This window comes from Dermochelys coriacea, chromosome 4 (genome assembly GCF_009764565.3).
Source record: "Dermochelys coriacea isolate rDerCor1 chromosome 4, rDerCor1.pri.v4, whole genome shotgun sequence".
Lineage (NCBI taxonomy): Eukaryota > Metazoa > Chordata > Testudines > Dermochelyidae > Dermochelys > Dermochelys coriacea.
This window is the reverse complement of record NC_050071.1, coordinates 118,096,221-118,108,533: the sequence shown is the minus strand read 5'-3', so window position 1 is coordinate 118,108,533 and position 12,313 is coordinate 118,096,221. Positions and strand designations below refer to the sequence as shown.

The 12,313-nt window shown below is 42.4% G+C and overlaps 1 protein-coding gene across 5 annotated transcripts in view; it reads right to left on the bottom strand.

The window, feature by feature from the left end:
- Window positions 1-12,313, bottom strand: part of SLC2A9 (solute carrier family 2 member 9) — a 181,732-nt gene that overhangs the window by 148,372 nt on the left and 21,047 nt on the right. For all 5 annotated transcript variants that reach the window (XM_038399971.2, XM_043512420.1, XM_038399973.2 and 2 more), the window contains exon 3: window positions 935-1,095. In XM_038399971.2, coding sequence (XP_038255899.1) covers window positions 935-1,095 — 161 coding nt within the window. The remainder of the gene's footprint in view (window positions 1-934; window positions 1,096-12,313) is intronic.

Sequence of the window (12,313 nt, the reverse complement as noted above, 5' to 3'; positions counted from 1 at the left end):
GGGAAGAAAAAGGAAGAGAAAAATGGACTGGGTGTAGAATAGGGAAGTATAGGAGACAGAAGATTTGAGGTAATTGGAAATTGGATTGTGGGGGAGTAATGGGTAGAGTAAGCCAAGGGAGAAATTAGAATCAAGAAGAAGATGGTAAAAAAAGGAGGAAAATAAAGGCTAAAAGACAAGAGGAAGCAGAACAGGGAGAGTGGGGGGCGATGTTTTTATAAATGTCTATGTATTTGAGCCCCTGTGGTGACATTTAATAGAACCTAATTTGCCAGTAGCAAGTCATTCTTTAAAAAAAACTTTCTTTAAAGACTTTCTTTAAAAAAAAATTCTGATGTTAGTTTTTTAACCCTTAAAACCCCTCTTGAATATAAGAAATAATATTTTGGTGCAATGACACCCCCCCCAAAATCCTTTCATTTAAGATTTTACTGCCTCCCTCACAGTTTCTCAAAGCTCCCTATTTCCCTCTGTGGCTAACTTCAGACCCAAAGCCACCTCTGGATATGACTGTGGTATGAGCTGCACAGGAAAGCAGAAATCTGCCAATGCAAGTATTCTGCTTTACAGTAGCCATGGAATTTAGAAATACACATTACAGCTGGTCAGTGTTTACCCAGGGACAACCCTGAACAATGGCACTACGAAACTCAATCTGTGCATAGTACTCCAAAAGAGACAGCCCCTTGATTCAACTATCATCTCTGGTGAATGCTACAAATTTGGAGTTATAAACAACAATGGTAAATTTTTCCTTGTCTCCTGTGGGGTGGCACCATCAGATCATATAAAATTTAGAAGCTATCCAATGTAGTTTTCCTAATTTGAAGGTCTTTAAACTGAGAAGGAAATTTATTATGTTAGAAAGTATTTTTATGGATGCTATAAAAAGGGTAAATAAGATACCAAATTCAGAGCTTTGTAATGTACCTACCGGCCAAGGAACTTCACAACTGGTATGGTAATTATCGCACCCACCAGTCCACCAATGGAGAAAACAGACACAGTTATAGACCAAAGGAGTGTAAGAGTTCCTCCATCTATTACGTGGCCATATCTTCTTTCCCAGCTTTCATGGTAAAACCTCTTGATATACTGAAAGTAAAGAGACAATAATGGTATGTGTGAAAGCAGCTTATTTGATGAGTAAGGACATTGAAATGATCAATCATGATTTAAACAATGGCAAAATAGTAGCTTTTTGTATAGAAGAGACATCTATCTTTAATTGTTTTCACCCTAATCCTGAATGATTTGGAACAAATTAAAAATATGTAAATTCAGTTATCAGTGTTATGGGTTGAGTTATAAATTGTTATGAGTTGGGTGTAGCTGCTGCCTTACATTCAGGATAAACATGAAGAAGCCATTGTGAAGAAGTGGCTGAACCAATAGCAGTACAACTCAACACACAGGCACATGAAAAAGCTTGAGTTGATACTGACCCAGGCACTAGAGATTAAGACAGAAGTAGAAATAGAAAGTCAAGCCACTGTAAACAGAAAGCTGGGATGTGGTTGGGAGACAAAATTAAAAGAAAAAGATTTTGGGGTATGGAGCACTAGCTGGATAGGCAGGCATGGAACAGACACAGGTTTTGTTTCCTGCTATTTGATTCCTACTACAAATCAGAGAAACAAGACTTTGTACGTTCTTAATGAATAAGCAAAATTGCATCAAAGAATTGAACTACACCACCAATTTCTCCTCCTAAGTGGAACAACCTACAAGACCCCAAACTATGGGCTATCCATTTTGGTGAAAAGGGGTATCATTATTATCTGTATTGCACTAGCAGCTACAGTCCATTGTGCTGGGCACTATACAAATATATAACAAAGAAATGGTCCCTGCCTCAGAGAGGTTACAATCTAAATTCACAGCAAAATGTTGTTAATATTGTATTATAGTATCCTTATATTAGGAACACGTAGTTTTACTGAATATTCCATAGGTCTCTACTGAAAACAAAATTTAAAAACAGAAAAACTCCAAGGGAAAGGAAGAGAAGAAAAAGGACAATGAAGGCAGAAAGAAGAAAAGATGTCACTTGTAGAGAGTGATGTGGGTGGGAGAGTGGGGAGGAACAGAAACTCAAGAGGAAAAACAAGAAGCGAGACACCAACAGAAGACGATTCCTGATAATGAGGAGACTAGCCTGCCTTGTCCCACAAAATGGAACTTCAAAAGCAGAAGAGTGTAACAGGGATGATTTCTGTTTTAATCCCCCCCCCAAATTCTGTAACTGACGATTATGAAAATATTTTATACCGATGCTTTTTATCAGTAGGTGCACATGTAGGTGTAGAGCCAGGGGTTGAGCAGTGAACACCCCCTGGCCCATTGGAAAGTTGGCATCTGTAGCTCTAGCCCTGGAGTCAGTGCCTATACAAGGAGCTGCATATTAACTTTTGAAGAGCCGCGTGTGGCTCCAGAGCCACAGGTTGGCCAACCCTGGTCCAGGAGAAGGTTGGGCAGTAGAGGACATACATTCCTGGGGGGAAATCTAGGATTGAGGGTGTGTTGTGGTCACCCTGAAGTATAACCCAGGCTGGCGAGAGCCAGAGTGTAATCCAGGTGTGACTGGCAGGCTGCAGTTACACACTGACATTCAGGGTGTAGCTTGCATGCTGAAAGGCTCTGAGCAGACCAACTGGAAGCTGCTTCAACCAAAGCATTGTAAAGCACCCATAGTTGCTAAGCAGGGGGGACACAGCTCCTCATTAGTCTGGACCGTACAATGGTACGTCATAAACGGGGCCCAGCATCTCCCAGAGGCTATTTGGGAGTACTGGTTGCATCTAAAAAGAAGTGCATTTTGAGCCTGGACCAAAACCCATTGACGTGAATGGGTATTTTTACATTAACTTTAATGGGGTTTGCTGCAAATACAACAAATGAAAAAGGTCATAAATATGGGAATAATAAAGGGTTGCTAGACCTTGCTATGGTAAGGGTGAGGGTAAGTGGCAGTTGCCAAGCATGGGGGGAGGTATTACAGGGTCAGCGGAAGCTAAACTGATGAAATGGAATGGAAATAAGTTACATAAATGAAAAAAAGTGACTGAAGAAGGAAAGTATGATGTATTTATTCATTGGGAGTTCAGCGTGCCTTGGGACTCTGCATCTGAAAAAATGAGAGCATAAGCTCTAATGCACAGTAGCTGTAAGGAAAGCTGAAACATATTTCTGGTTCATTAAAAAGGATATTCAAAAAACAGAGAGGCAACATATTTATAATTATGCAATAAATTTACAATTTTCGAAGGGTAATGATCCATTTATTATTTTATACCACATAATATAACTCCAAGTACCTATCCTGAAAATTAACTAAATGCCAAATCTCCTGCACAGAGAATGTATGAAGAACGCTTTTTATCTCTTTGCATCAAAGAGAATTGTGTTATTTCCACTGCTTGAAGGATGTATTTAAAAAAAAAAAAAAAAAAAAAAAAAAAAAAAAAAAAAAAAAAAAGCTATAAAATGACAAGAAATTGCTACACAGCTGGAATCCAGTTACCCTCTGGCATTTTACCATTCCAGTGTTCCATTCTGACTCATATGTAACTTGTCATAAAATTTGCCTCAGTATTTTTGTGTGGCTACAAAAGTTACAGAAATAGTACATTTTCTGAGTGAAGGCCTATGGTACACTCACCATGACATAAGAGTCATTACTGTTACACTTGACCTTGGGTTCAACCTGAACTGCAAAATGTAATGGACTTGTTTGCAAATGGTCTGTTTTTCATTAATTTTAAGGTCAATCTTTTAAAACTTGGATGAGAAATCAGGCCTCTAAAGATATATTTAAGTGCTGAAGTAAGTGCCCTCATTTTCAGAGGTGCTGACCACTCACCAATTATAATAGTAAATTATACCAGTATAGCTAAACCAATATAGTTATATCAGTAATATTCCACATAGGGACATTCTTATACCAGAACTAGTAAATGGGAAAGCCTATGTTATTACATGGGTGTGGCAGCTGGATCAAGTAATCCATCAGCTGTACAGTCTCTCTCAAACAACCAATAACACTATTGCATGCAAATTAGCCGTAGACTAAAGGTGGTGATTGATTGTGATATTAGAAGTAACTCAACCCTCTAGCACTCTTCATGGCATAGATACATGCCTTACTGTAGCTATATATCAGTGGTTGTAATTCTTGAAGTCAAAATGGGCAAGAATTTAAAAACTGGACAGTAACAGATTGCAAATCCCAGTGATGATTCAACCTGCTCATACGCTAAACAAAAAGGGCTCTCAACAACGCCTGTAGCAGTTTCCATTGCCCTGACTCTACAGACGTTCTCGGCTTCCAAGTGACATACAGACAGAGTGACAATCCTGATATCTTATCTTGTATAAGAGTGGCGCTTTTTTTTTTAACCTAACCCCCTTGCAAGATGGCATAAACTAAATTGAAAGAAGTGCTCTTATATCTCAGTTTTTAGAAGAGGTTATTTTGTCTTGAATATTTAGAGCTTTTTAATAGAGAGAGTCTTCATATATTCATGTAAAGAAATAGCAGCATTATCTTTCCAGGACATTAAAAGGTATTCAGAGAGACAGCCAAACACACTGGTATCCACTCTTTACTCCGCCATGTACAATTCTGAAGCAAAGATGGCAATGTTTTTACTATAGTGCAGTGGAGACCTCAACCTTTCCCCTGCCATGACCCCACAATAAAAGAGAAAAATATTTTCAAATTCCCCCCTCCCACTTTAGCTATAAAGAAAAGAAGAGAGTCACAACCATTCTTGGACCTGGCTGTAATGCCCTGATCAAGAACCCATGCTAGAAAGTAACTTCTCCAGGGCCAAAGGACAGTTCCACAGAAGACAAACTAATACTATGTATCAGATGGGAGCGTTATTTTCTAGTTATGTGGGGGTGTGGGGAGAGGTAGAGATCAGACATTTAATAAATGATACTATTTGAGAGAACATCTAAAATTGGAATGCAATGGCAGAGGTCAACTTTTCCCCCCCGAAACAGTGTAACTGATAAGGGACTTTTTATAGTAAAATCTACTAGCAGGCTAAGAACCCATCTATCTATCTGTCTAGGCATTCCTAGATTCATAGAGTTTAAGGCCAGAAAGGACCGTTAGATCATTCTCGTTTGACCTCCTGTAAAACACAGGCCATTAAATGTCACCCAGTTACCTGGGTATTGAACCCAATAATCTGTGTTAGGTTAAAGCGTATCTTCCACAAAGGCATCCAGACTTGATCTGGAGACATTAAGAGATGGAGAAAGTACACTTTCACCCCAGAAGGAACTTGAACACACAATCTCTGTTTTAGGAGGCCAATGCCTTACCCATTAGGCTCATATGGACCTCATCACCATTGTATCTGACATAATCATTAGTGGATTCTATTCCCCATGAGGTAGGACAGTATTAGCTTCCCCTCTGTAAAACGGAGATGAGGCAGAGGGTAGATCAGGTGATTGCCCAAGGTCACACTGGTAGTCAGTAGCCAAGCTGGAAACTGAAGCCTGGTCTTCTCCAGCCCTGTTGAGTGTCTTAATCACAAGTCTATCATCCTTCCTTAAAGCCTGGTGTCAGGTTTTAGCCTGATAGACATGGAAGTGCCAAAGCTAGAACTTCTACATATAAATAAGATTATAACAGAAATGCCAATAAACACTTAAATTTAGCAGAGTTACTAGATGTCAACTGCTGCTCTTACAGGCAAGATGAATTTTCATAACAAACCTGCACAATTGAATGAGTGATATTTTGTGGATAAACATTATAATTCTCTATATGAGTTGTGCTACTATACATTGAGTGAAGGCTGAAATTAATATAAGCCTATCAATACACGTCCCTTATTCCTATGGCTCTTTGGACTTGAGGGTCAGAATTCTGTGACTTCCCATTTTTCCCTGGGAGACCTGAGATGCTGCTTCTTATTGTTCTGAATCCCAGCTGAGGGGCAAAGAAAACCATATTTTCCTTCCAAGAAATCCAATATGGGGAGGAGGAAGAGGACAACAACCAGCTGCTAGCTTCCTGAGCTTCCTAAAGAGAAACAGAAGAGACCCATTGCTCTTGCTCATGATACACCTGCAGTGGGAAAACAGACTTTCTGCCCTCAGTAGTTCTACAGAGTGAGTGAAAGAAAACATATTCTACTTCACCCATGGTTATACCACCTCAAGAGATGCCAGATGATCAAGACAGGACTGAAAGCATTCTGCATTAATAATGAGAGATGAGGCACAAATCCAGGATTGAGCCAAAATTTGCCATGGCTTTTTAAAAATATATCTCCTGTTCCATGGTAAAATAATAGCCCTTAACAAAACATTAATAGCCCAAGAGATGCTAAACATTAGTATTCGATATTTATGTTATTGTAGCACCCAGATTTCAAACAGGATCAGGGTCCTACTGTGCTTAGCCCTGCACAAATGTAAAATAAAAATCCTACCCCAAAGAATTGACATGAGGAACAGATTCATTGCAGCCTAAGGAAAAAATAAAAAGCTACAAAACTTTGCAATTGCTGGTCACATATTGGTCAACAACAACAAAAAAATCAATTCCTCCCACCCCACCCCACCCGTTTGACATAATGCTAAAGTCAAGATCTATTTATCACTTGTATGACTGAGTTATGACGTTTCCCCTTCTAATATAAAGTCAAACTTTGAAAGCTGCTTTATGAATTAAGTTTCGGGGTGCAGAATGAGGCAGGAAATTTCTCATTTAATAACACAAGTGTCTACTATTTCATGTGTGATGTAGCCACATTCCAAATAATAATCACTTTACCACTTTGCTAAATGAGCAGAGACTCATAAGAAATGAATTCTAGAAATAAGCACTAAAGCATTTAAGCTAGTTCTATAGGAATCAGCTACCGTACCATACAAATACACCTGCATTTTGTGGCATTTAAATCATATGCCTAGTGTTTTAGCACCTTATAGTGGTTTAAAAAAAAATTAAAAAAAAAAATATTAGGCATGCTCCTAGATCGAAATATGCTGTTTCCAGACAAGTGGCGTTGGTGAATATTATGGACTGCTATTGCTGATATAATTTGGGGGCTGGGAAGAGCTATAAATACCACAATTGGTTAGAGGAGTTATGTGAAACTTGTTAATAAACCTCCCATCACTTTAAAGACATGTGATCCTTGAGGACATGAAAATAGTTTGGGCTGCATTGCAAAGATCCTTCCTGAAAAAACACAGGTTGGGGCCTGTGTGCGACAAGAGCTGTTAACATCAGTAAATAGAAATGGGGTAGGTGTCATCACTGAGAACTCAGAATGGCAGAGAACAAAGAATTCAGATCAGCTCTTGCCAGTAGACTAGAAAGGAAAAAGAGACTAGGAGGTATGTAATAAAATGCACAGTAGCCTGAACTTGTACTTGTGCCATAGTTTAGGCCTGTTCAGTTTTAGAAATATCATATAACGTAGGCCTGGTCTACAGTACGTGGTTATTTCGGAATTAGCCGAGTTACCTCAAAATAAAACTGGTTCTGTCCACACGTCCAAACCAGTTTTTTCGATTTAAAGGGCTCTTTGCTCTGATTTCTGTACTCCACCTCAGCAAGTGGAATAGCGCTAAAATCGAGATCGTAGTTCCAGGTTACAGATACTGTGGATGCAATTCGATGACATTGGCCTCCAGGAGCTATCCCAGAATGCTCTCTTGTAACCGCTCTGGACAACACTCTGAACTCTGATGCACTAGCCAGGTAAGCAGTAGAAGCCCCAGGAACTTTTGAATTTCCTGTTTGGTCACCATCAGCGCAGGTGACTGTCAGCACAGTCCACTATCACAGGCTACCATGCAGAGTCCACCATCTCAAGAGACCACGCAGTCCCGGATTTGCAGACGAGCTCCAGCATGGTCCGACTAGTCTACTGGATCTCATTGCATGTTGGGGAGATGAATCTATTATGGCAGAGCTATGTTCCCAAAAAAAAAAAAAAAAAAGGAACGCAAATACGTATGCTAAAGTCTCCAGGGCCATGACGGAAAGAGGCTATTCCAGGGACACAGAACAGTGTCGTACAAAAATCAAGGAGCTCAGGCAAGCATACCAAAAAGCCAGGGAGGTGAACGGGCACTCTGGGTCACAACCCCATACATGCCGCTTCTACCGTGAGCTGCATGCAATTTTGGGGGGTGACGACACCACTACCCCACCACCGTTCGTGGACGCCTGCAAGGGGAAGTAGCAAGGAGCGAGGAGGATGAAGTTTTGGAGAACGAGGAGGAGGAGGACAGTGCACAGGCAGCAAGTGGAGAATCTGTTTTCCTCCCTAGCCAGGAACTATTCTTAACACTGGAGCCAATAGCCTCCCCCTACTCCCAAAGCATGCTCCCAGACCATGACCCTGGAGAAGGCACTTCTGGTGAGTGAGAGCTTGATCGGAGCCCACGGTGGGGGGAAACCCAGCCATGCTAGGCTGTTCGCATTTAGTTTAAAGGGCTCATCCCTGCTCAGAGCCTCATCGGAGCCCCACGGTGTGCGTGTGTGATGGGGGGAAAAGCGGGGAGAGAGGGAGGGTGTTGTGTGAAGCGATCATCCCAGAGAGCCTGCAGGCTGCCTGCAAGCTGAATTCTGTTGCCTGGCCGCATGTGAAGGCTTACTCACACCAAAGTGGCAGGCACTTCAGTATAGGAGGCAAAATGAGACCTGGTACAGAAAGAATATGTGCTGTGTACTATGAATTGCCTGTTTCACTGGGAAACGGTGTCCCCTTTGTTCTCTAAAATGTATCTTAAAATACTACCCTCCCTTTTTCTCCTCCTGCAGCAGGTGCAAATGTTTCAATGCGGTCCCTATCTACTCCATCCCAGAGGCTGGTCCAGATTAGAAGGCGGAAAAAACGAACTCGGGACGACATGTTTGCCGAGCTCATGCAGTCCTCCCGCACTGATAGGGCCCAGTTGAATGCATGGAGGCAAACAACTGCGGAGTCGCGTAAAGCGTTACATGAATACAAAGAGAAGAGGGATACATGCAATGAGAGCAGGTAGGATGCTATGGTCAAGCTCATGGGGGAACAAACTGACATGCTCCACTGTATGATGGATCTAAGGCGGGAAAGGCAGCAAGACCACAGACTGCCGCTGCAGCTCCTGAATAACCGCCCTCCCTCCTCCCCAAGTTCTATAGCCTCCTCACCAGACACCCAAGAACATGGGGCGGGGTGGAGGCTACAGGGACCCACACAGTCAACCCCAGAGGATTGCACAAGCAGCAGAAAGCTGGCATATCCTAAATTTTGATTTGGTTTCTGGACTTGTCCTTCCCTCCTCCTCCACCCCCCAACCCAACCCCCGTCCAGCTTCTGATTTCTCTCAATGTTTTGTGCAACAAATAATAAAGATCAGTTTTTAAGCAATTGTGACTTTATTTCCTTATTTTTTATATATATATAGGGGGCGGGTAACTTTAAGAGAAAAACAACTCTCATACCGTACCCTGGCCAGTCATGAAACTGGCTTTCAAAGCTTCTCTGATGTTCAGTGCGCCCTGCTGCACTCTTCTAATCGCCCTGTTGTCTGGCTGTGCGAAACTGGCCGCCAGGCGAGTTGCCTCAACCTCCCACCTTGCCATAAACGTTTCCCCCGTATTCTCACAGATATTGTGGAGCACACAACAAGAAGCAATTACAATTGGAATATTGGTTGTCCTGAGATCTAACCGAGTCAGTAAACTGTGCCAGCGCGCTTTCAAACGTCCAAACACACATTCTACCACCATTCTGCACTTGCTCAGCCTGTAGTTGAACTGCTCCTTACTACTGTCCACGGTGCCTGTGTACAGCTTCATGAGCCATGGCATTAAGGGGTAGGCTGGGTTCCCAAGGATAACCATAGGCATTTCAACATCCCCAACAGTAATTTTCTGGTCTGGGAAGTAAGTTCCTTCCTCCAGCTCTTCAAACAGACCAGAGTTACTGAAGATGTGAGCGTCATGGACCTTTCCCAGCCATCCCACGTTGATGTCGGTTAAACGTCCCTTGTGATCCACCAGTGCTTGCAGCACCATGGAAAAGTACCCCTTGAGGTTTATGTACTGGCCGCTCCAGTGTTCCAGGGCCAAGATAGGGATATGCATTCCGTTTATCGCCCCGCTGCAGTTAGGGAACTCCAGCACATTAAAGCCATCCACAATGGTCTGCACATTTCCTAAAGTCACTACCCTTGATAGCAGCTGGTCAATGATTGCGTTGGCTACTTGCAGCACAGCAATCCCCACAGTAGATTTCCCCACTCCAAATTGATTCCTGACTGACTGGTAGCTGTCGGGCGTTGCAAGCTTCCACAGGCTATGGCCACTTGCTTCTCAACTGTGAGGGCTGCTCTCATTTTGGTGTCTTTGGTCACTTCAGGGCAGGGGACAGCAAGTCACAAAATTCCATGAAAGTGGCCCTATGCATACGAAAGTTTCTCAGCCACTGGGAATCATCCCATACCTGTAACACTATGCGGTCCCACCAGTCTGTGCTTGTTTCCCAGGCCCAGAATCAGCGTTCCATAGCATGAACCTGGCCCAACAGCACCATGATCTCCCAATTGCCACATGCCGTGCTTCTAGGAACGTCTGTGTCCATGTCCTCATCAGTATACTAATCGCGCTGTCGTCGCTTCCTCACCCGGTTTTGCGGGTACTGCACATACTGCTGGATAACGCGCAAAGTATTTACAATGATCAAAACTGCAGTGGAGATCTGATCAGACTCCATGGCTATGGCGCCTGCACAGGTAATCCTGGGAAAAGGGTGCGAAATGTAGGAGAGCAGAGCGGCAGCAGAAGCTGTGATGTTTGCTTCACGGTAGCTGAACAACGGCTGAAAATGGTTGTCTTCTGTGGCTTTCATGGAGGTGGGAGCCCAGAACAGACACCATGGAGAAGCTTGGAAGCTTGGCAATTGCAGGAGAGCAGAGTTGGCGGTGGAAGCTGTGCTGCTCAGTTCACGATGGCTGAGCACAGTTGAGTTGGAGAGGTGGATTCACAGAGAGCAGTGGTGCACAGTCTTCTGAAAGCAGTATGGCGTCTGCACGCCAAAAAACCGCGAAACGATCGTCTGCCGTAGCTTTCTGACGCCACACATCCAGAAACACCCACGAGAATGTTTTTGCCCCATCATGCACTGGGAGCTTAACCCAGAATTCCAATGGGCGGCGGAGAGTGGGAGAACTGTGAGATAGCTACCCACAGTGCACCGCTCTGACATTCGATGCTAGCCTTGGTACAGTGGACGCAATCTGCCGAATTCACGCGCTTTAGTGGGGACACAGAAGACCAAATGTATAATATAGTTTCTGAAAATTCGAATAGAATAATTTCGAAATAATTTCGTACTGTAGACGTACCCTTAGTAAAACCAAAATTAGTTCAGTCTCAGAGTTCTCCACTAAAACCAATTAAATCTATGATCTAGTTTTAAGTTTGCCACATCTCAAAGGATTTTCCACCACTTTAGGGAGAAGTAAAATACACATGAGTAAAAGCCCATCGTGATTTAAATAATGTTATGATAAAGTGGGTGGGAGCAGCCAACTGTAAGGAATGTTCAAAGTGATGATTCATATGGCAGGTTAGGTTATCAAATGGCACAGCCTTTTTCAGCTTAAACATTCCAATCATTTTGTCTAACAAAAAAGTTTCCTTTTGAAAACAGGGCTTATTACTCCAATCACGTAGAGCAGAAAAAAACCTGTGGCAGAACCCACTGACTGCTAGCATGTGTTTTATTATTTATTTGTATTAAGGAAAGAAAGTGATAACACTACTCTCCTGCAATTCCTCCTATTCAGGACTTGGACCCAGAGCAAAGATAACTATCAAAGCAACAGTCTCTGTGCCTGGCAGCAACTGCATCCCAGCAGAGAACTTTACCTTTTGGTGACTAACATAACAAAAAGAGGAGGGGAAAGGGAAGAAAAATGTACTAGACAAAGATAGAAAGCACGAGGGATGCATTAGAAAGGAGCAGGGAAACCCAGCAGTAGAGAGGACTGAATCAGGATAATGAAGATATAGGAGACAAGAAAGAGGGGGAAATAATCCTTTACTCCCATCTATTTAGACAAGATATTGTCAACTATATATAGTGTGCAGAACCAGGAGTCCATTGCTGGAATCCATTTTTGCAGGAGAGGTTATTTGGGAAGTGTCCAAATTTTATTTTTTATAGGTAGCGGATTTGCATCCTTAAACTGACAGTGAATCAGTTTGCTTGACTGTTAACTTTTTTTTATAAAATTACTGCTTTTTAAACTACATTGTGCACTTAGAAGCTGCTGTTAA